The 24,436-nt window shown below is 46.4% G+C and overlaps 1 protein-coding gene across 1 annotated transcript; it reads left to right on the top strand.

The window, feature by feature from the left end:
- The first annotated feature begins 1,315 nt into the window (after positions 1 to 1,315).
- On the top strand, positions 1,316 to 24,436 carry LOC105186102 (cysteine-rich motor neuron 1 protein). The gene is made up of 9 exons (XM_011146078.3): positions 1,316 to 1,648; positions 12,367 to 12,511; positions 17,364 to 17,800; positions 18,087 to 18,639; positions 18,927 to 19,170; positions 19,553 to 19,821; positions 19,984 to 21,777; positions 21,988 to 22,445; positions 22,683 to 24,436. Exons 2-9 carry the CDS (start codon positions 12,406 to 12,408, stop codon positions 22,854 to 22,856), a joined length of 4,035 nt encoding a protein of 1,344 aa, XP_011144380.2. The 5' UTR covers positions 1,316 to 1,648; positions 12,367 to 12,405; the 3' UTR covers positions 22,857 to 24,436.

The following is a 24,436-nucleotide window of genomic DNA, read 5'->3' as shown; positions in this document are numbered from 1 at the left end:
CTGCACCGATGCCTCGCCTGTAGCTCGCAGTGGAGTTTAAATTACTCTCGGAAAGTTCAAGTTAATCTTTTGACTCTTTATCCGATAATGTTGCCAATACCGACACGTCGACGTTGCAATTTTTTGCATTCTGTCTGGCGGATCTTTCGCTTGATCCTCGTCGCGTTGCAAGTAACATTGCGAATGGTGTTTCGTTCGTTTCACCTGTTTTACTTTTTTCAAAGCGCATTTTCCAAAGCTGTGTACATGTACGCGAGAGTGCGATTTAAGATAAATGTCCCGGTAACCGCACTTTATTATTAGATTATTATATTTATATATTTATTATTAGATTAAACGTAGGTCGTCACAAAAAATACAATATATAATATCAAGAATAGTTTTGATATAAATATTTGTATTTATTCGAAAACTTAAAATTCCCTTAAGTAGAGTGAAATGATTTAAACTAATGTATATATTTATTATTAATGAGATATTCATATAAGTAATGAAGCTCATTAGTACCAATTACTGGACAGTTGAAATAGCTTATCGTCCAATGTTCGGATATAATTTGTCTCAGGATCCGACCGCAATTAAAAAATTAGTATGTGCTAGCGGAAAATAATATAAATATAGATGCTATCTCTTAATGAATTTATTAACGATTGACCAAACCGAACTTGAATTGGCAAACGATTTGCCAAACCATAGACACGCATACTTATTTAATTAATTTTTATTTTAACACAAAAGTACCAAATTGGATATATTTTTTTCCAATTAATCGTCAAATATTGGATTTTTTTACAATAATTATTGTTAAAATAAATAGTAAATATTTTTTTTCAAAGTGGATACTGAAACGTGTCCGGCCATTGAGATGTTTATCTTACTCACTTCTGCGGAGCCGCGAGAAACAAACAGGCGAACCTCCGCGACAAGGATCGCGTCGAAGATCGAAACTTTCGACACTTTCGACAAAATCGTGATACGAAGTCTCGGGGATTACCCAAAACTTCCTTCTTCGCCGAGCTCAGAATCTGAAAAGGGGTGGTCGTGCCAAGTTCGAACGGCCTCGGGATGTGTACTTGCGGACAATTTGTCAGAGCGTGTGCTCGCCTCCTTCCGTCCTTGCGGAAATTTCACATCGACGAGAGCGCGAAAGATCGATCTCTCGATCCCGAGGACGCTAAACGCTAGCGTGCACCCGTTCGGCCAGCGTACTCGGTGACCGCCGCAACCGTCGTCGTATATCGTCAGGGCCGTAGAATTCTAGAAGGGGGTCATCATACGAGGCCGGCACCGCCGAACGGATGCGCCGCGTAGCAGCGCCAGGACAGTGCACAAGCGTCATTCGGCGCGTACTGAGCGAAAGGCTAGAGAGGTGCGTCGTCGGAGGACCAACACGAGAGCGGCGTCGCAGTGCCGTCGTCGTCGTCGTTGACGTCGTCGTCTTCTTCGTCATAGTAAATACGGCAAACAGTCGCGTGGTAGTCGTCCGCGTCGTGCGGCCCATCAGCGTGCGGTTTTTCGCGCGCGGGTTTCGAAGTGCGATACGAAAGGGGAAGTTCTCGCGCCGAGGGGTCGCAGGCGAAATCCACGGCGAACGGTTGAACAGCGTACTTCGCGCTCGCGTCTCCGAGAACGGATATTTGCAACCCAGGTAAGAGTAGCGGTGAAAGAAAGAAGAAATAACGTTGCGTTGCGCCAACGTTTCCTCGCGGTCGATAGATCTTCGACGGCGGGGAGATGATCCGCAGAAAGTTTAAAGAAAAAGAAATAGAGAGGAAAATGAAGCGGTCGAATTGTCGCACTCGTGATTACGTACTACGTATTTACGTAGAAAACGGCCGGTGATTCTTCTTGTTTCTTCGCCGTGAGAAACTGGAAATTTTTACAGGTGCACATCGCGCAGCTTGTCGGGTCGCGCCGAAAATTTCGCTCGATGGTCGGCTCTCCGAATGCAAAAAATATCGGCGCATCGGTAACTTTTCAACGTGGATTTATCCCCGTCATGCGCAAATCTTTCTCTCTTATTGTGAGTGCTCGCTGATTTATTTATGAACGCGGAGAAATTCTTCCCCCCGAGGGGATACTTTCCAGCTCGCGCGATTAGAATGAGGCTTACTCGGCGGATCCATATTTCCCGGTATAAAGGATAGTACCGCGCAGAAATTCTGAAGAAACTTTATCCTTCTTAAACGGTTGGCCTTAAATCATGCTGCGACGGCGGAGTGAGGTCTCGATATTCAACTCGACCTGATACTCTTTGCGGCGAAGTTTGCGCTACGAATAATCATACCTCACCGAATACATGGAAATATATTTCGTTTCTTCCAGGTTACGCGAGCTCGGTAAATTAAACCGACGATGAACTTCCTCTCTCTCTCTCTCTCTCTCCCCCCCCCTCGGTCCCCCATCGTGCGTCTTTCAATACTTATTAAACAGCGAGCTTAAGCGCGTATATGTATATAGATATCGAAAAGCGATTTCCATGCTTGCACTCGTGCCGACTTCGACGGCTAAGTGGAAAGTAATGGAACAGCGAAAACTTTTTACAATGATTATTGCGTGTCGTAATTACGCGTTTCTTTCGATATTTTTGCAATACAAATTTTCGCGTAAATAATACGTATCGACGACTTTTATTCCTCACGAATAAGTCGACGTCGCGAAAAATTACGGACAATCGTAATCTTTATCCTGTTAATATTTCTGCAGGAATTCGCTCCGTCGTTACACACACATACACAAATATATATCCAAATAACATTTATTGCGCTTTGCCGCTGTGTAATCTTCTTATGTAGCTTTGCCGCACAATCGCGCTGGATATGGGAGCAAAATACACACGCTCCACTTTCGAAAACATACCGCACATAGAACGCGAGTTTCCCTTCCGCACGCGCTGCAAACGACCTCCTCCGCTACGGGTCACCGGTTTCGTCGTTGAAATTTCCCGTTTAAACACTCTTTAGATATTCGCCCGACGACACACACACACACACACGGAACTGCGCACTCGGCTATTCAACTTGCCACCGGCCAGTCTCGGGCGTCGGCAGTCGATTAATTTCCAGCCCGTATGCTTTCTAAACGCGCGTCGAGAATGCGATTCCCATGTAAGAAGCGCGCGCGTTTACGCTCGCGGTTTTCCCGAACCGCGCCCTGCTGCTGCGCTTCGCGTACATTTGCGCAGGATGCACCGCTAAGAATTTTCAAATGGCTCTCGACATAGCGGAATCCTCGCCTCGAATCTACGCGAACCGCAGCCTGTGCAGGCGGTTCCACGTTTAGCGTGTAGCACATCGCGTTGTATAACGTTCTCTGTTTGCGCGCTATCCTTGTAACAGCGCGAGCGAGCGAGCGCGCACGTACGGACGTGAAAGCAGTATCTCTTTTTTCCTTTTCTTTCCTCACGCGTGCCCGATATGCCGTGTTTGGAGGAACTTTCGACCGAAGAAAACGGAGAGAGAGAGAGAGAGAGAGAGAGAGAGAGAGAGAGAGAGAGAGAGAGAGAGAGAGAGAGAGAGAGAGAGAGAGAGAGAGAGAGAGAGAGAGAGAGAGAGAGAGAGAGAGACAAGTGGGAGACGAACGTTTCAATAACTACGTTCCGCGTAGCGCGCTTCTAAGTCGAATAATACGCGCCTATCGAATTCGATAGATCGCGAGAAACTCGAGTGTCGCATGCGCCGCGATACAATTCACCGACGCGACGATGAATCTTTGATCTTTGATTGGATGTTTCATCGATTCGCGCGGCGTTCGGGCAAACACGAATTGTCTATTCGTTCGTTGGTCTTTTTTTCTTTCTTTTGCTTTCCATTTCTTCCTAAAAAATTCATAATTGCGCATGCGCATATATATATACAATAACGAAAGGCGGCGATGTGACACGTCCCTGATCGCCGGAGCGTCGAAATTTCCATAGCACGCTGAGGTCTTTTGGCGAGCTGCGAATTTTTCGACGTGTCTGAGCTCTCCCGCAATCCGGCACTTTGTAGTCAGCCGGCTGACAACGCCCGTCGCGCCACTTTCAGGAGCACAAAGAATTTCCAATAGCGTTTCACGAGGAAAACAGCGGCGCACTCGTAACTTCCGTCAAGAGAGAACGAGAGAGAGAAAGAGAGAGAGAGAGAGAGAGAGAGAGAGAAAGAGAGAGAGGAAAAGAGAGAAAGAGAGACAGAGTCGCGATCTATATTCTTTTATTTTCTCTCCCCTTTTTTCTTTCACACACACGCGCGCGCGCGCGCTCACGCTCGCACGCCCATATGCACACAAGCCGTTTACGAATATTAACTTTCGAAATACAATTTGTTGCCTATGGCCTTTTTTGACTACGATTAAATTGAAACTGAAATAGTGAAATTGCCTTTTCTGCATATCTCAGCCGTTCGTGCTGGCTCATAATGCGCGCGCGCTTTATTAAAAATACGCAATACGCGACGTTTTATGATTCTAAATCGATGCAAACGCGATATGACTTTTACGTTACTTTTCTTCCGTCCATTTTCCTTTTTTTCTTCCCGCCGTATTACCGCGCAATTCTATGCCCCGAGAACTCCGAGAGCTTCTGCTTTGAAGTGCGCTGAAAGGAAGTGCGCGAAATATTTTCTCTGATATTACGATTACATTCGACGTCCGTCGTCGATGTTTTCCGGCTCCGATTCCACTTTCGGGCCAGGTGTTTTCAGGAAATGTACGTATGTACGAGTCGTGTACCAATTAGCGCGACACGGGAGAGTTATTGTTCTTCTGCTTTCCTCGATTTTTCCTTCTTTTGGTTTCTTCCATCTTTTCACGAAGATTTGCTTTTCCTGGCTTTGCCCTTTTTTTCTTCACCGCAAATCTTGCTTTCATTCATGGACCTCGGCAATTTTGCAGAAAATCCGGCCTGTCGCTCAGGAAGCGTTTTAATGGAAAAAATCCACCATCGCCACGCACGCTCGCGTGTGCAATATGGAACACCGGAGAGATTGTCTGCCTGTCTGCCGATTTTTCGAGTCGTTCGCAGACTGAATGACTCGACGCGACGCGACGCGATGTTGCAGAACAGCGCGTTGTGATACGTTTCCCGCGACGTTTTCGGGAAAAAGAGTATAAAAAAAGAATGGCGAGTGAACGAGAATTTCCCTGGCGTTTCCTCCCGTGGGAGAGGAAGCGCCCGCCGGCGGAAATCCATGAATTGTCGGTTTCGTCTTGGAGTGCACGACGACGCGGCTGAAGGAAAAACGCCGAGCGATCGTCTGTGATTTTTATCTCCGTGGCGGAAAAGTTTCCCTCTTCGCGGTAACTCACGTTCGTCCCTATTTTGTATTCGCGGCTTTGACTCTCGTCACGGGGATTACGCGACGGTAACGTGAGGTAAAACGCGCGCTCGTTTGCGGTAAAAAAGGCTGTTACACCGTACTCGAATACGTCGCAGAATTAAGAAGACACACGGAGCGTCATGGAGGACGCCATCATTTTGATTAAAGTTCGCAACAGCATCACGCAAGTTGAGAAATAAGTCGCGACCCGAGTCAGCTTTTAAACATTTAGAACTTTTATACCGCGATACTGTTGCATCGCATGCAGGATATATTGAATATAATTTTAATTATGTCGATATATCGGCGGTACAGCGATGGCATAATCAGTTTTTTCGACGCTTTACTTTAACGCCATTACTAATATTTTCCAACATTATTTTATCAATAGCACGTCTCGAAAGGCGAAACGTAATTTTGATATTTATTTCACAAATATTTAGCTCCTATTGCGACCAATTAACAAAATATTTTCAGAAAGCGAAAAAAATTTCAACGGTTGCATTTTCGCAATTTTATAATTTTACACATCTCTCCTCGCTTTACCATCTGCTTATGATTTTGAGTTTGCGTTTGTTGCTTCTCTTTGTTGTCGTCTCTTCGCCTCCCTCCTCCCCTCACACTCTGTTTTCGTTATATATTCTCTTTGAGGAATCTTCTCTTCTCTATCATATGTCCCTTTGTATCCCTTTGTAGGCTCGTGTCTATATAAGACTTAATGGACAATTCGGCTCTTCGACCTTCGGACATCTATTTTCTCACTGTAGTTTATTTTCGCAACGGGACGACACTCTTCCGCGCGATTACATCTGAACAAAAATTCGCGGTAATACGTGAGAAATGAATCGCCCGTCCGGCGGGCGAGCGTCCGATCGTGTCTGTTTACGTCTGTCTGCATTCGAGATCGATGTGGAGCGCATAATATTATCTATAGGTATCCGTGTAATCTATCAGTATCCTGCTGTGGGAAATTGAATGTTATATCAGGACGTTAATCAGATCGGAACGGCGCAGCGCTGCGGCCTAGAGCGCTTCTTGCTCACGTTGATTTTCATCGATATTTCTGCCTCTACAGGGTGTTCCGCGATCAGCCGTGTGTGACTCGACCGTAACTCTTACGGCAAACTCCATGCAGATTCTTTCTTCAATGAAAATATCGAAGGAGGTCATCATATTCGTTACGGTGTCCCAATTTTTCATATTCTTGCGCGTCTTCGATGGCGAACGAAAATTTTGTGAAAATTCGCTCGCAAGATCCGTCCTTGAAGAGTTGAATTTTGTCGAGTTCTCTCGTTCTCTCCCGTCCTTGTAATTCGATTCGCCGGAGGTATTTGTCGTTTTGACCGTCAGTTGCTTATAATTGTAGCCGCTTGGACGCACTGACGCGAAGTAACAATCTATATCGAAGTGCATAACCGAAGTGCAAATCCGTGATGGTGTAAAGTCGTCTGACGAGCTCAAGACATCCGATGTAACATTCATGTAATAGAGTTATCCCGACCGAAAACAAGGTCGCGCCATAACTCTCTTCCCATATCGATTAGGTCTCTGTACGAGAGAGGATGAGAATTGATTATAAATTTATCGCGTTTATACGATGTTCGAGGGGCCCATTTCGCCCCTTCTTCTTCTTCCTCCCTCATCCTCTCTCAACGAGACATCGACCGTCATTTTTGGTTCCTACAAGATTTAGCGCCGACGACCACGAGCACCATCGGGCGTGCAATTAAATAAGATGAATCGCGCTGCTCGCAGGCGCCATCGACCATCGGCCTGCTTATTAAGTATGCGGACGTGCGCTCCTTCATTTTTGTTTCGCACAAGATTTAATAGCACGGCCCCGCCGGATTCTGACAGCCAGGGACGAGGAACCTCGTCCGGTCTACTCGAGCGATGCTCGTTTTTCGCAGTGGCCATAAATCCACGCAAAATTTCGGTGGGTCGGGGAACATCAAGCAAATATGCATTATAATGACGATACAAATTCCACACTAGCCGTGGGCAGCGTAGGTTCGTAAACGAAGAGGTGGTCTTTCCGAAGAGGTAAACAAATAAAAGAAAGAAGGAAAAAGAAAACAGCTCACGGTAAACACTGCAAGGTGTCGCCGAGCAAGGGCAGTTTTAAATTATTGCGAGAGAGAAAGAAGGTAAGGGGGGAGAGAGAGAGAGAGAGAGAGAGAGAGAGAGAGAGAGAGAGAGAGAGAGAGAGGAGGGGGAGAGAAGGAATATCTCCGGCACGAGTGAGACAGGCGTTCCACGTGAAATAAGAATATCGTTGGAAATTCCGTGTTCTCTGGAAGTTTACGAGACACAGCGCTCTATCCTATCTCCATTTGTCAGACGTGAATGTTGCAGTAGCTCTTCCTCGAGCAGACTCACGTCAAAGATGTAAGCGCGGTGGACGTGCGTGGATTTAACAATTTTAGCGCGAGCGGTGTGTACGATTTAGCGCGAAACGCTCCGAATAATTCGTCCAACGTCGAGAGGAGATAACGCGACGGTAATAAGGTGCGAAGCGGCGAAAGAAGATATATATATTCGCGCGTACGTGTACGAATGCCTAGACAAAGATCGTAGTGACGATTTATAATTGCGCGCACGACGACGCTTTAATGGAGCGTAGGAAAAGCGCCGATGTCATTAAGACGACAAAGGTAGCTCGGGAGAACTTCCGTGCGTAACTGTTTCCGACTCGCTGTGTCGGGCTTCTGCCAGGTGCACTCTCCATGCTCGAGTGCGCAATTTCCGGCGTGAAGCGTCGAAACTACTATCACCTGGGTAGAGTAAAATCGCGCGCACAGTTACGACGAGCCGTGTCGCAACGAGCGGCTACAAAGAATTTGCCGAGCTTCGTCGGGAAAGCAAATAATCCGAGAAAAAGGGAAAAATGAAAGGAAATCCTACTCCTTTGACTCCTTTGTGTTCCGCTGTTCCGCAACGCGGAGGTGGATCTCTCTCGTTTTCCTTCGATTTTTAATTCGACGTATTAATTCAAATCGCCCGAGATTAATTTCACGTTAACGATTACAACCGTCGATGTCAGGAGCGGGTTGAAGCGCGTCGGAGGAGATCCTCGCGTCGGACTAGTTTCGAATATTTACATTTAATAGAAATCGGCCCCTCGAATTCCACGCTGAAAGAGAGGAAGAGAAAGAAAGAAGAGAGAAGCTACGGTTAACGAGTCAAGCCCGGAAATTAAGTCAAGCACCGTGATAACCGGTATACGTCTCGATAGTGGAACGCGCGTGTTGCCGCGGTTGTGACTTCGCTCGTGCGGAGCCCGCCAACATTGTCGCCACGAAAGCGCACGCTGGCGGTAACGTTTATGTGTATTATACGACCGTGCTACTTATTATCCGCGAAGAATGTAAGAGGATATTCGAAGAGAGCGAACAGCGATGATCCTTCCTTTCCTCGTGTACGCGTCCGAGTTCGCGTTTCACAGCGTTCGCGACCCACTCTTTGATTCCGGCGTATCCGGTGCGCGTTCGACTTCTTTTTCTGCTTTTTCTCCTTCGCCTCCTTCTCTCGGAGGGGGATTGGTCATGAATATTTTTCTCCAGCATGAAACTCGTAACGAGTGCAAATTTTCCAATCTGAGAAGCATTTAGAAATGTTCACTTTTCACCGGCTCACGCTGAAGGAAGATTCATAATCGCCCCTCGCTTCCAATCATATGCGCATCTGTCCCTTTCAGAGGGGCACAATTTTCTGCTGCACTTTCAGTATTATCGCCCTTCCTTCGTCTTTCTTCAGCGAGAAAAATCATATAAATAGTCGATGGCGATGAGTATCGATCAGACTGCAATCTTCGGACTTTTCACGATCACGTAGACAATAAAAGCGTTCGTTCGACACCTTCCATTCACGATGCCCGATCTACGGCTTGAAGAATCTCAGGCTCAGGGTGAAATTCTTTCCCTCGGAAGTGACGCGCTCGCGTGCGTCCATTCTCTCCCTCTCCCGATCTTCCTCCACCGTCTTTGCGAGCGCGGCTTCTTTTTACTTCTTCTTCCTTCCTCCCGAAAGTGTACCGGCGATGACGCGGCGTTCGAGAATCCACACGCGGTGCCGCGACAATAGAAAGTTATACGGAGACTCTCCGCCGACACTAAGATCCGGAAGGAACTCCGATGACAACGAATGACCCACATCCGGTGAGCCAACCGTGAGAGAGTAGACGCTGCCGCGCGACTTATATGGCCCGCAGTTCCTCGATTGCCGAACGCAGCTTATAAGATCGCGTAGAAACTCGACGAAGAGAGCTATTACGAACAGCGCGCGAGCTCCTAACGTCGATTTCGAAAAGCGCCGTGCGAAACGCACTTTCTAGCATAATTAAATTCGCGATCATTCATTAACGCTCGATCGCGCGATTATTATTTCATCGCTCGACAAAAATATACGCGACTACGACGACTCCGTCGTCTCGTCCGGTCCTTTCCGATGTTTTTGCGCAACATACAATGTCGTATAACATCGCGATGTTATATTAAGAAATTACCGATCATTCCTTCATCCTTGCTTCTCTTCGACTTTCTCTACCGTCTCTCTTAGCCGCTCGTAGAAAGTCTCCCGCTTACAACCAAAGGGCTTAACGCGGCAGCCACCCATGTAACCCACTTTTTCGTAGCTTCGTAAGTTCATTCTTCGTTTTTATTTTTTCTTGTCAGAGTTCCGTAGGATTAATTTCGACATTGGGGAAATCACGTTGGTACCTATTCTACCTGTATATTCTCCCTGTTGTGTTTATAAAAAGCGAACCGAAGATATTTTTTCTCTCTTTGTCGCGCTCATTCCCGCGATTGTAACTCGATCATCAGTGCATTCTCTAAATTGAAATACGTGAGTTTATTTTTATTTCTACTTTTATTTCTATTTTTTTTTATTTTATTTCTATTTTTATTTCTTTTTCGTTAAAATCGGATTAACTTTTCCATCGCGCTCATTCGCAATGCCTATATTCACTTTCGAACAATTAAATTGACATATATGTAAGTTAAACGAAACGCGGGTAAATACTGATAAAAACTTTGTCACGCAATCGCTGTTTTATTCGTCACTTCGTCTCGATCTACAACGTGATACTGGAATATTTTCACTCATCAAATTAAAAACAATCGCTTTTCCATGAATCTATAATATATGCACTGAGAAAAAATTGTATTAAAATTAAACAAACATTTGTTTGGATATGACTGTGAATACATTTATTTAAATTAAGTAATTATTTTATAAAATTCAAGAAAAAGTTTACATTCAGAGAGAGAGAAAGAGAGAGAGAGAGAGAGAGAACCTCTGTATTTAATTTTAGAAATTAGTCGCTTAATTTGAATAAATTTATCCACAATCGTATTCGAACAAAGACTTGTTTAATTTTAATACAATTTTTTCTCAGTGTGTGTGTACTTTTAATTACACGGCTGTATGAAGCAGTAAGAAAGTTCTCTCTACAGATGTGTGCGCTTACTTTGGTCTACAGCGGCGGCCGCGGAAAATCCGAAAATCCCTTGCAAGCCTGAATCGCGCAAATTCGCGAAACTCAATCGGTGACGGTCGTTGTGTCGGACACGCGACACGTAGAAATCACGTTTCACCCGACAGCCGACAACAGGCTAATGACAATAAGCGTAATCCCGACGCGATTGCTCCGTGTAATTAGCATCATGCACGGCACCAGCGCAGCGCGCCGCGGCGCGGCGTTACGGCCATCCTATCGTTGCATTATTCATGTCGCGGGCTACACCCTAAATTCGAAGGCTTCCCAAAGGATGTAACCGCCGCCGCCACCGCCACCGCCGCCGCCGCCGTCGCCGTCGCCGTCGCCGTCGCCGGTAATTTCACCGTCGAACAGCCCTGCCAACCATCGCTATATGAATCACGAAGTAAGGTGCATTATAGAAGACCTCGGCAGCGGAGGGAAGTCTTTAGATCCTGAGGATTGAACGTCCCGAAAATAACGCTTGAAATATGTATCATGTTGTTCGGAATATTCGCATTGGAAATCTCTCTCTTTCTCCCTTTCTCCCTTTCTCTCTCTCTCTCTCTTTCTCTCTCTCTCTCTCTCTCTCTCTCTCTCTCTCTCTCTCCTTCGCTAAAGACCATCACCAGCATCAATTACATCGATCACCGAGTTTTCTCTCGGTTCACGCTCCATTTTTTTTTCCTTCTTGTTTATTTTCAAAATACGTCCCCTCGCGCGTCTGGTTCGCAGGAGCATTATTAGCGATGACAATAATATATCTTCATTTGTGTATTAATCCAATTATAGCGTCGCACGATTGCAACGACTTCGTGGCGACGATGTGTCATAATTAGTCGCGATGTATCGACATTATTCGCGCAAGTCTGATCGTACTAACACGGAGAGCAGACGATCATCATCGACGATTGTGCCGCGATCTTTGCTGTCTTCTGTATTTCTTTATCACGAGCTCACACAGAGAATGTCTCAAAGATGATTATGATGGGTGAAACCGAACAATCGCGGTGATGAGAGCAATGCGGTACGTCGAGTCTGTAACGAGACGGGACACAAAAGAAAGTCGGGAAAAAGGGGCGAAAAATGGTCTGACAATTCGTAGATCTAAAGTCGACTTCGGCTCATGAATAACGTAGGAGGGTGCATTAGAATATTCCCTACGGCATAACGAATAAGGAGACATAACTCCCGTTGTTATTCCTCCTGTTAAAGGGGAGAGCTCCGGCTCTTGATAGTCGACCCGCCGCGAAAGAAAGCCGAAGACGTCGTAAAAAAGATATGGCAGCTCTTCTCCGAGAAGAGAAGACGCTGCTCGAGTCGACGACGGTCTTGTATTGGATCTCATTTTGGCTTGTTAAAAGATTGCGTCGTGTCAAAGCGGCAGGAAAAGTCGAACGTGGCACGACTTGCCTTCGATGTTCCTCCTCGTTCGTTTGCGTTCGTTTGCGTGAAAAGAAGAAACAATGTTACACCGCGAGCGGCGTGCTTTCGCGTGACCCGCTCGTAATTAGCTCGCCGATTGTCGCTCGCCATTGTCGCGGGTCGCTTGCACAATCGAGTCGCTAATTGTGCCGTGAATTACAATTGCAGATATAGCGGCCGGCTCAAAAATTACTTGATGCGCTGAGGATGCGCCGTGATTTCCGCAACGGTGGGCTTGCCTGCGCCGCTGTTGTGTGGGTGTCATCGACCTGTCTGCTCGTCCTCTCGCTGTCATCATCGATCACCACCGCAGGTACGTCATCCGTTTTTCCTCCTTTCTTTTTTTGCTATTCTCGCGTTTTATCACTCACTCCGCTCGTCGCCGACGCGGCTCCGCGTATAACGCTCCTTTGTTCCGTCCGGAATTGAAGCGCCGAGAATGAAGTGGACTCGAGACACTTGGGTAGACACCGGGGTGTTAAAACGATGGTTTTACGAGGAGACGTTTCCCGGTCACCTCGGGTAACTCCTTCCGATTGTTCGGCCGCGTGTCGCGCGTAATAACGAGCAATCGCGCCTTATGCGGCTTGTTTTAATCATGTGCACTTTATACGGCTTGCTTTGATTATAATGAAAATTTCACCCCGTCGATCGCCGACTCGCTCGCCCGCTCATTGGAGAAAGCTGCTCGAGCGGCACGAAAATGTCGGAAAATGCGAGTTAACTCGCAGCGAAAGCGTGCGGGGTAGTCGAAATAAATCAGACCTGAAATTATGGAAGCCAAAGTGGATTGACCGCTTTTTCGTGCAGCGCCGAGCGATCCGTTTATCGAAAGTGGATTGATATTTCTGTCCCGCGCGACGCGAATAAACGGTCGAATGTCGAGCTGCGATCAAAAATCTTTTCCTCTTTTCCATTTTTTACCCAGGAAGCTTGATATCGTCGATTCAGCGATACGGGAGCGTGCAACTGCTCTCATTCTTAATTTCTCGAGTTAATTCGCTTCGGACGTTTATCGCTCTGGACATTTCAATGATCGATGCTGTCGCGTCCTGTCGCATCTCCTAAAGTTGGTCCGGAGGGGATGATGGCCGCGATCACCTCGCCGAAGTCAGCACGCGGTTGCACGAGCAATCGCGCCGTTCATGCTCGCTGACGACGTTGCACCGTGTTTCTACAGCTTTCTAGCCGAAGAGGTCGAAGGTCCGTTTCGGGCAACACGCGAAAAAAGGAAAAAGCGAACGCTCTCGCAGCGCGGACGTGCATCTGCATATAATGCGCGCCGTTAGACGTGAGCGGATTTCGGAAGCCGAACGTGTGCGCCGTGATTCGTCCTTGATGTAGCACGAACCAACCGCGCGCCCGCACATATGTCCCCGAGGGGAATTTAAGGATTTTGTTCTCGAGGACTCGGCCAATCGCCTACCTGAGGGCCGACATCGCGAGGCCGAGCGCTCGGACGCAATTTCTTCCGCCTTGCCGAAAAATGGCCGTGCGGAAAGGACCGTTTGCGCGAGGTACGCCCCGATGTGAAATTAGGTATTACGAGATGCGCTCGTAAAATCTGAATTCATCGAGGTCTGCTTACCAGCGGCGTGTTGGTGCTCCGCTAACGAAACTCGCGTTATCCGGCCTGACGCAGCCCTCGCGAGGCGATCGTAATTCCGCAGGAGCGCCGAGCGTTGAGCTTCGCCTCCTCTTCGTTATCGTTATTCGTATTCCGAGTTTGGAGCTTAAGCGCGACGAATCTATACATAATTTCGCGTCCCAGCTTTCATCGCGTGGAAAGGGACAAATATAATGTTCCCTCCTCCTGCCGCTCGTCGTTGGGTGCGTGTCTTACAGCGCACGCTCGATTGACGTGCTGAATTTTCTTTCGAACTGAAATTTCAATGGGCGGTCGTTAATCTTTTCCTCCAGAACTCGTGAGAAGTGCAAATTTTCTTATTTGAAATTTTCCAGACGAGAAGTGTTTGAAAATACTCGCTCTTTACGAGTCCGTATTAGAGAAAAAGCTTCATCGCTGTCCCCTTCAACGCGAATTACACGGTGCGTTTCTCTCTCTCTCTCTCTCTCTCTCTCTCTCTCTCTCTCTCCTCTTCTCTTTGTCGCAAATATCATCGGCCATTGAAGAGCCGATATTCAATCGGCTTTGTTATTAATACGAGGAAATATAGAGATCATTTCCCCGCATAACATCGGAATCTGTGCTCGCCGGGAATTATATCGGTTTCAATAGTCGCCCTCTCTCAATAATCGCGCGTTACGGCTTTCGCACACGGCGTACACACGAGTGGCTGATAATGTGCGAATCACGCGTATTTCTTTCTCTTTATCGTTATCAACACGTGTATACCATGCTCGATGCGTGTAGCAATCAGCAATCAGCATATACGTACATTCTAATCGACGGATTAAATAGCGTATCTAATACGAAGCCGGTAATCACGCCGCGAGATTGCCGGTTAGAGACTACGGATCCAATCCACTAATCGATTCCCGATGTTACAGCAGGATGCACGGGGGGGGAGGGGATGGACTTTTCAATGAATATCGAGGGCAGCCCGATTTGCATGCCATCGGCAATAATAAATTGAATTTCTCTCGCTCGCCGTTAAAAGGCATCCTCGCAACTTTGCCTCTCATCACTGTGCTTCCACATACTACCTTTCTCACTCTGTCTCTTTCTCTCTCTCTCTCTCTTTCCTCTTGTTTTTTCCTCATTCCATCTTGATATCTCCTTTAAGGGAAAATTATATCTAGAATATATATAGGAAATGCTCAGTGATGCGATACGTTAAATCCCATTTGTACGTTCATCGAAATTCAAAGGAAGGAAAGAGGCGTTTCAGGATATTTCCTCTATTAAACTATATATTACGATTATATATATATATATATATATATATTATATATTGTATGAAAATATACATAATATTACATTAATATTATATAATTAATATAAATTATATCTTGTAAATATAGTAATTATTACAATTAATTTTTCGGCTGTGTATATATATATATATGTATGCATACAGCCGGCGGCATTTTGTTGCAAATTCGCAGTTTGACTGGAATACGGGCCGTATAAATAAGTACGAAAGGCGAGAATCTCTGCGAGCCGACGAGTCGGAAATTCGGGTAATCGGATGCACGGCGCCGCTTGAGTTTCACCGGACTTTTATGAAATTCGCCAACGGCGTGAAAACGTGAGGCGACGACGTGGCACGGTAAACGGCCGATTGAAACGCGACGCGTGTGCAGCATTTGCGCTGCAGTCGTTAGTACATCGCGCTCCAAGTACTTTCGCCGAGGACAGTTAAATGGGATATCCGTTTGAGCGGATTTTCTTTTCGTGTATGTCCGGCCGGACACTTTCTTCCTCTCTTTGTCGCGTGAGCGTGCACTGCCGATATTAATATATGCCATGTAACGGAACGCGCAGAGAGAACTCGCGAAGTCACGCATAAATTTACATAACACAATCGAACATGCAGCTGTAAAGAAAATTACGGACCAATTACCGGGAAAATTATGCTCCACGATCTTTCGTGACGTTACGGAAGATTAAGAGAAAATTTCTTTTTATACTTTCGATAAGATACCGTTATCTTCGAATTTATCTTTGAAAGTTTCGTTTTGTTCGTGGATGCGAACTCCTCTTCGAGGAGGCCGATTTGAATTTCGATTGCTTCGTAGTTGCGTTTTTCAGCCCGATACAACGATGTAACTTTACCCGTGCATTTTGTTCTCCGTGCAACGATAAATTTAACATCCTCCACACGACAACAAGAGGACAACTTGTTCGACGAAGGAAAATTTCTTCTTTGTGGAGATCCTCCCCCCCTCGTCCTCAATTTTCAAACGATCGGAGTCTCAAAGTTGACACCTTCGGCTGTGCGCTGATCGGTCGATCGTCACTCGACCCTTGCATCTCTTGATCTCGTCTTTATTTAGAAACTCACACCTATCCGTTTTCCCGTCGAAAAGCACGTCTCTCGTTTGTTCATCTCATTTTGGTGCGTGTTTTCCTCACTCAGCCGAGTGCCCGTGCCCGAGGCGTTCGTGGCCATGGCACCGCCTGGAAACACGCTCATAGCACGTTAGGTAAGTATAGTAAGTGTGGCAGTAGGATACCGAGGAACCGTTAGGTCGACTCCGGCTATTTTTATTATTATTATCATCGTCGTCGCCGCCGCCGTCGCGTCGTGTTTGTCGTAGTCGTGGTGCTACACTTTAGCTCGAGAGCGTGCTCAAAAATGCTACCTCGGCTGTGCGAGAAAGCACTTTTTTTCGTGATGACCTATTAAGCGGCTCTCACGGTTTATTAATCCACGCATCGTCGTCTAGCCAACGCAAACGTCGATGTATGTACGCAACTCCTCGCCGCTCGATTGTTCGCCGCGATCACAACTCGAGAATGGATCGAACGCTATTGACGATTAAAAATGGCAAAATAGAGTCTGTGTGAAATTAACGTCGAGTATCGGCTAGCTGAATTTGCATGAAACATTTGCCGTAGGCGGAAATCCGTATCGAAAATGAATTTTGAGAATTACACGAACTCTCGTTTCGTTTTTTTATGCTTTTGTGAAAGCATAAGTCGCTAAAGTCTATTAAATTCTATATCCAGATTTATGAACGGATATGTCGTTCGAGATTCGACTGACTATCTCCTCTCCTATTTCTTCGCATTTCTTTCGAATCTTCTTCCTTAAATTTATCTTTAAATTCACATACGTCTGATGGATACGTCTGGCAGCGCAGATTACTCCGTAATGTATGTTCTCCGTTTTTAGTAGTTCCCATTTAGGAACAGCTTATCGATTCACTTTGTGCAGACGTTCGTGAGAAGACGTGAGTCTTCACCGCTCGCGTTCTCGACTCGATTCGAGATTTTCAGAGCGAGCGAGATATTAGGAGGCACGAGATGTTTTGCCTTTAAGAACAGATGTGCTCGACGGGGGCATAATGTTTCAGCACAGGGTCCTTCGGGTTTCTCGTTCCAGCAGTGACTAGAGACATCGAGTTCGAAATTTTAAGTGCCGAACTCTTCTTATTGATATCGATCATCGATGTATCTTCTAGACTAACCGATGACTCATTGAATATCTAACGCCTAAAAGTGTCGACTCACGCTGCTGCGATCTGCATGTTCACAGAGCCATCGCTGCGGGCCGTCGGTCGATGTCCTTCCTTCGTCGAGCAGAACGTATGTCCGTCCAGGTCGCCGGGCTGTGAGAATGACTTCCAGTGCCAAGGTGTGCCGGAGGAACGCTGCTGCGCGACCGCGTGCGGTCTCCGCTGCGTCATCGGCGAGCTGACCGGGTGCGAGCAGTTGGCTCTGGCGGCCGTGAGACGGTCGCGAGCACTCGCAGCTACCCGCGGACCGCCGCAATTCGTACCGCGATGTAACAACGAGACTGGCGAGTTCGAGAAGGTGCAGTGCGAGCCGCAGGGTCGCACTTGCTGGTGCGTCGACCAGCTCGGCACCGAGATTCCCGGCACCAGGGCGCCGAGCAAAGAGGTCATCGACTGCGACAAGCCGCGTGCTTGCCCGGCCCACAGCTGCCGCATGTTCTGCCCCTTGGGATTCGAGGTACTTTTCCTACCTACTCATTTCCGGAAAGAAAATAACGCTGACACCTCGAGTAAACCTTCTTCTCTGGGTTGTAGCGACCTTGGATGAAATGTGAGGCGTGTAAAGCTGCATTCTTCTTTTTCTACCTTTCTCTTCTCTACCTAATCTAACTTCTTATCCTTCGACGTTTATCCCGACGAGGATTAGATTTACGATATTTTCTGCATCGTCGCGAGCAGTCGGGCTATTCTGTGACGTGAGGCGCATTCGCTCAAGAAATCATCAGCCGCTATCGTTGTTGCAGATCAACGAGAACACAGGCTGTCCCAAGTGTGAATGCCGCGATCCGTGTCGTGGTGTCACTTGTCCCGGCGCAGGTCAGACATGCGAGCTGATCGACGTGAGCTGTGCGCGACCTCCGTGCCCGCCGGTACCCAGCTGTCGTAAGGCGAAGTCCCTGTTGACGATTTGTCCAGTGGGCGAACCGCTGCAGATCACAGACTCGCCGCGGCCGTTCCTCTGCGGCGACCGACCCGGCAAACCGACTTGTCCGCCGATGTACAGCTGCCTGGTGGAGCCCAAGCAGGAGTACGGAGTGTGTTGCCCGTCGAATGTGCGGCTGCAACGGGTCGGCGAGTGTCCTGCGGATGATCCAACAGCGACTGAGTGCGGATCCACTTGTCGCTACGATCTGGAATGTCCCAGCCCGCAAAAGTGTTGCAACAGTGAACGCTGCAGCGGTAACGTGTGCACGGTACCACGTGGTCTCAGCGTGTGCCATCGGGACCGGGTTCTTGCGGAGATGCTCAGCGTCTCCGAACGTGAAGGTCGCGGTTACGTTCCTCAATGTACGGAAGGTGAGTAAGACATTGAGATATTTCTAATTGAAATCACGTTCGCGTAGCGTTTGAATTTTAGTATCTGGAATATTCAGTATTTCAAATTTAATTTTCACGGTGAAATTATATCGTAAAAAATTCATATCGAATTCATATGAAATAACTTAAATTGATCTTATATATTATTTTTTAAGCTTACTTCAATTTTCTCTGTTAGAGCTTCTCGTACGTAGCATTTTATTAATTCGTTTAATTAGTCGCTTATATAAAAAAAAAAGATTATAAGTGCGAATTAATTTGTGTAGATGGAAATTACGAGACAAGGCAGTGCTCGAGGAACGGTCTTGTCTGTTGGTGCGTGGATAACAAAGGTAGAAAGATATCCGGTTCAATGGGTCCCGCTGAGAAGATCGACTGTAAATCGATAATCAAGGCGCGTTCGCTCCCAACATCTTGCACGCCTCAGCAGTGCGCCCAAGTCTGCCAATACGGTTTCAAAACGGATGTTTCCGGTTGTCCGACTTGCGAATGCGACGACCCGTGCGAGGGGTAGGTACTGCAGCACAGCAGTATCGATAAAGCTATTTTTAAAAAATAGAGGGCATAGTGGGATGAAAACGAAGCTGATACCCCATTTCTTTTGTGCTGCTCTCTCATATGAGTTATATTTAAAGTTTGGATATTCTATTTAGAATAAGTAAAAATGATCGGGAATATCTTTTAATATTAATATCTTATTTAATATTATATTAATATTTTTATTAATATAATATTAATATCTTTTAATATAATTTATTAATTTAATATAATTTATTAATATTTTTATTAATATAATATTAATATCTTTTAATATAATTTATAATTTTATATAATGAATACTATGAAATAGAGATATAATTGATCTTTATTGATCGAACTATGGTTTTTACAGATTTCCTTGTCCGGAAGGGCAGGAGTGCAGCCTGAAACGCGAGGAAGGCTGTCCTGATTTTCTCTGCCCGACGAAACCAGAATGTAAACCCAAGAAAACCTACAAGAGCCCTTGCTTACCCGGCACACCGCTAATTGATCAGTACGGGAACGCTGCGACTTGTGCTTCGAACGAAACTTGCCCCGAGGGCTACAAGTGCACGATGGTGCCGGAAGCCGGCCAATCAGTATGCTGCATGAAAACATCAAACCTTATGAAAGCACCCACCAGTAAGTCTTTATATAACAATGATTAAATACGAATAGTAAATTAATTAAAGTTATTACAGCGTTATTGCTGCTAGAGTAATATCAATTATAAATTAGTAACTTAATTGTTCAACTCATGCTCGAAGATTCTTATCAAATATGATAATAACTTTACAAACACAGTGTGCGAATATTTGCGAGACTTCAACGATCGCATGGAGGGTACGAGGGAGGGTATGTCGTTGGCAATCCAGGCGCCTCAATGTAAGGCGGATGGCAGCTATCGAGCCCTGCAGTGTCATAACGACAGCTGCAACTGCGTGAACCACCGTGGCGTGATGTTGAAGACCGGACTGGACCCTACCAGTGCCGACTGCAGCGGTATCGTGGAGGAGCTCGCAAAGACCTGCCAACGCTTATACTGCAACCTGATTTGTCCATACGGCTATGAGCTAGATGCAGCCGGTTGCGAGCAATGCCGCTGCCACGAGCCGTGCCGCGACGTTATTTGTGGCTCTCACGAGGCGTGCACGATGATCGACGTCAACTGCGGACAAGATCAGTATTGTCCGGCTGTACCTGCCTGCCTGACCACCAAACCAGGCCAATGTCCGTATCTTGTACCAAGCTCATCCAGCTGCGAGCTGCAGTGTAGCAACGATCAAGAGTGTCCATCGGGCGATAAGTGTTGTTCGACTGGCTGCGGCACGCAGTGCGTATCACCGGTAATGGCCACGGCTTGTCAACACGCTCGCGCAGTAGCCGAGCACGCAGCGCGCGAGTCCGGCGAGCCTGCTCGCAGGATCTACATACCCAGGTGCGACATGAACGGCGCGTTCGAGCCGGTACAGTGTCACAACGGTATGTGCTGGTGCGTAGATGAAGAGGGTAAAGAAGCGGCAGGCACGCGAGTCGTTGAGGGTATCGTACCGCGGTGTAACACGCCCCTCAGGTGTCCGGAGATCGGCTGCAGACTCAACTGTGCGGACGGCTACGAGCCGGACCCGGATACCGGCTGTCCGACCTGCTCATGTCGAGATCCATGTAAGAGTGTGACGTGTCGCGGCGAGAACGAAGCATGTAGGATGGTGGAGGTGGCTTGTAGCGCACCTCCGTGTCCACCTGTACCAGTTTGCCTACCGAAGAAGGATAATCCGTGTCCAAACGGCTCTCCGTTGCTCGACTCGGACGGTACAGTGGCCACTTGCGGTCCTCATGGTCATCATTGTCCGTCAACGCATAAATGCGAGCTGTCGCCGTTGGACGAGTACGCAGTCTGCTGTCCGAAGCCACGCGACGTGTGCTTCGAACCACCTAGGCAGGTGTCCTGCAATTCGAATGCGTCCAGCTTCAACGAAACTGAGAGATGGTATTTTGATCCGGAGGACAATAAGTGTCGACGTAAACATGACTGCACCCTTGGCCACAACGATTTCGCCAGTCGACTGGTATGCGACACCGTGTGTCCAGTACTGTCGCCGTGCGAGAAACTGCGTGAGAAGAACCTGAAGAGGTCGCAGAGACTTAAACGACCCACGTTTCTGCCCAAGTGCAACCCAGACAGCGGCATGTGGGAGCCGGTGCAGTGTTTGGAGCACGTCGGGGTCTGCTGGTGCGTTAGTCGGAAAGGTCAGCCGGTGAAGGGTTCGCTTACTAGAGGAGCGGAGCCCAAGTGCAATTTCCGACAAGCCAGACGGAGTGGTCGGGGGCAACAGTCTCAAGAAATCGATCGAGAGATTCAGGCGATCATGGAGGATGCCTTGTTAAATTTAGAGACGTCAGATGAGCGGCGATCGGAGAGAATCTTGGGCACTAGGTGTCAGGCGATGAAGGAGAAAGGTCACGTGCCGGCGATATGCGACTCGCAGGGTAGATTCGAGCCCATGCAGTGCGCCGGCAACACCTGCTGGTGCGTCGACGAAGCAGGCAATCAACTCATTGGATCGGAACCGTTCTTGAAGGGAACGAGTATCTGCCGTAAGTTACCGGGAACGTTTCAATTTCGCTTATTTAAAATGTGGTTTCTCACGACGGGTTCGAGAAAATTTTAACTTGGTGTGTGTGTGTGTGTATAATTTTGTTAGATTTATAACTATATATTATAATTTTTGACGAGAACACCACGATTATATACATTTTTATAAAGTAATTTTCAAACAATTATACGTAGATTTCATTTTATTTCAGTGCCAACACCGGTCGAAGCGGTGGAGGTGACACTCCGTTTCCCCGGTCGATTTCTCGCTACGGACGAGACACGATTTATCAAGGAAGCCGAGAACTTTTTGCAAGAGCTCGGGGCAAGGCTGAAGAAAGATGTGCGGGTGGAGATCAATCAGGATTCGGCAATCCTGAGCTTCGAGATCGTCGGTGCGAATAAAGTAGATGTGGCGTTCCATTTGGAGGAACTCACACGAATCCAAAAGCTGTCCATGCTGGGTTCGTCCGCGGATGCGACCACCTCGCGTTTTACGCATCGCTCCGCTCCCGTGGCGATGCATGGCAGAATTGTCGCGTTGGAGCAGCGCGAGATTCTCACCCAGGTGGAGACGCCGGTTTATCAAACGGCGACACTTGTGCTCGCGGCGGGGAGCGCCTTCGTGATCAGCAGCCTCGTCATTCTGCTGATGTTGTATCGCAAAAAGGTATGCGAGAATTGCAGAATATCATTACAATTACTAACGAATTATTGTAGTAACTAATTCCATATAATTCTGTATATTCATATGCAAATAATTTTATACGTGATTTATCGGAAAAATTTATGAGATTCTACAAGTGAAGTTGAGAGTCAAGTAGTCCCATATTTAACCCTGAATACGCTATATTAATATAAGTTGCAGAGCATAGACGACACTGAAGTGAAGAGATCTATGTTACAGATGAAAATGAAAGATCACACAAAGACGCTTCCGATGGATCAGCATTTCCTCGCCTACAGCCAACAGCCAGTTTACGTAATATCGGGATCGGAACAAGAAGAGAAAGAGAAGGAGAAGGAAAAAGAGGCTGCGGCGCAGATGTTGGAAGACATTCATACGACCAACACGTCGTAGGAGTATAAGCGTTTCGACACTTTCTCACTTCGGTCGTTCCCATCTTGTACGGTAGTGATTCGCAAAAGCCTGTCTCTTCGGAAGCGCACGAACCGATTCGCTAAGAGGTATCCATCGATATAATAACATACGGATGTCAATCGATACCCTTCGAAGTATTGCGCTCCCCGTACTCGACGCTCCCGGAAGCTCGTAAGCGTGCGGCAATCACAATTAATTCTCGGTCTATTGAGAAACTTTTGAGTTTAGAAAAGACTCCTCTCTGTTTCCGCAATTTGTTTCATGTAGCACATGTTGTAAATCTTGTATCAGTGAGGAGAGGATTCTTTGTGAAGAAATAAAAAAATCTAAAAGATTTTAATTACATCTACAAATAGAACATATCATCAACTAGAAAAAGTAAAAGATGTAGACCACGTCTTTCTGGTTGGTTGTACGACTTTTCAGAAGAAATAAGAGTTTGCTTTCACATTCACTTTTCTTTATCAATTATGATGATATACTCTGAAGGAAACGGAAATAAGTCTAACAGATACGCCGGACATGATGGATAAAGAGGCTGAAGAATTACAAGAGTGTGGTATGATACGGGAATCACTGTCGTACACGATAATGTAGCGCACAATATTGTAGTCAAAACCGCGCCATGCATATTCCACTGTCATTTTGTCATAATTTATTGTCCGCACATTCAAAGATTCATTGCGGTCTATGGACTTGACGATCGACCGTCTTTTTGTACAGGGGACGCGGTACGCACGCTCTTATGTGACAGACTGTAATATCTTGTCGGTGATACAATATGTAAATATATATTACGCATGACAAATCGGTATGATCGTCTATTTCTTCCAACAAATATATCCCAGCAAACACAATAGTATAATTGTTATACTGCTGTTGATGTAACGTAAATGTAAAGTGCAATATGACATTTACGTTACTGTAACATACACGTCAGAGTTAATTTCCCGCTTAAACAGTATTACGGAATTAATAGAATTCTGTTTAATAACAGAAATGTAACGTATATAACATATGTTTCTAGAAGATTGTCTGACAATTATATATATTCGTAGTTAAAATATTATAGAATTTGAATATAACTTACTGATTTCCTCCTCTCAGAACTGTAGATCTGTAATTGCACGTAACAGTTTTAAAAGTTATATTGTTGTCATAAAAGGAAATCAAGTAAATAAGTAAGTAATATATTAATAATTTCTACCAGCAGTTACATTACGTGTTTTACGTCTTCTACGTTATATAATATTTATGATCTATGTTTGCTGGGTAACTTCTCAAATGCGCGCATACAACCGGAAACAAATGCGAATAACAAATTGGCCGATGGGTGATGGGAATCGATCGTCGAGTAGCCGAGCCGCATTTAGGAGCGATTTCATTAATCCGCCGGTTTGTCTTCATCGATTCGTACGTAGAAGTCACTAACGCAAGGATGTCTCAGCTTAAGGATCACTAGCTGGAGGACGTCGTTGCGTTAATACATCGCGCGGGTGTAAATATTATTTATACTGTGTTCGATTATTTATATAGACGAATAAAGAACGAAACTCTCA

This window comes from Harpegnathos saltator, unplaced genomic scaffold (genome assembly GCF_003227715.2).
Source record: "Harpegnathos saltator strain DR-91 unplaced genomic scaffold, Hsal_v8.6 scaffold240, whole genome shotgun sequence".
Classification (NCBI taxonomy): Eukaryota; Metazoa; Arthropoda; class Insecta; order Hymenoptera; family Formicidae; genus Harpegnathos; species Harpegnathos saltator.
Note: the sequence above shows the minus strand (reverse complement) of the source record. Positions and strands in the feature narration are given on the sequence as shown.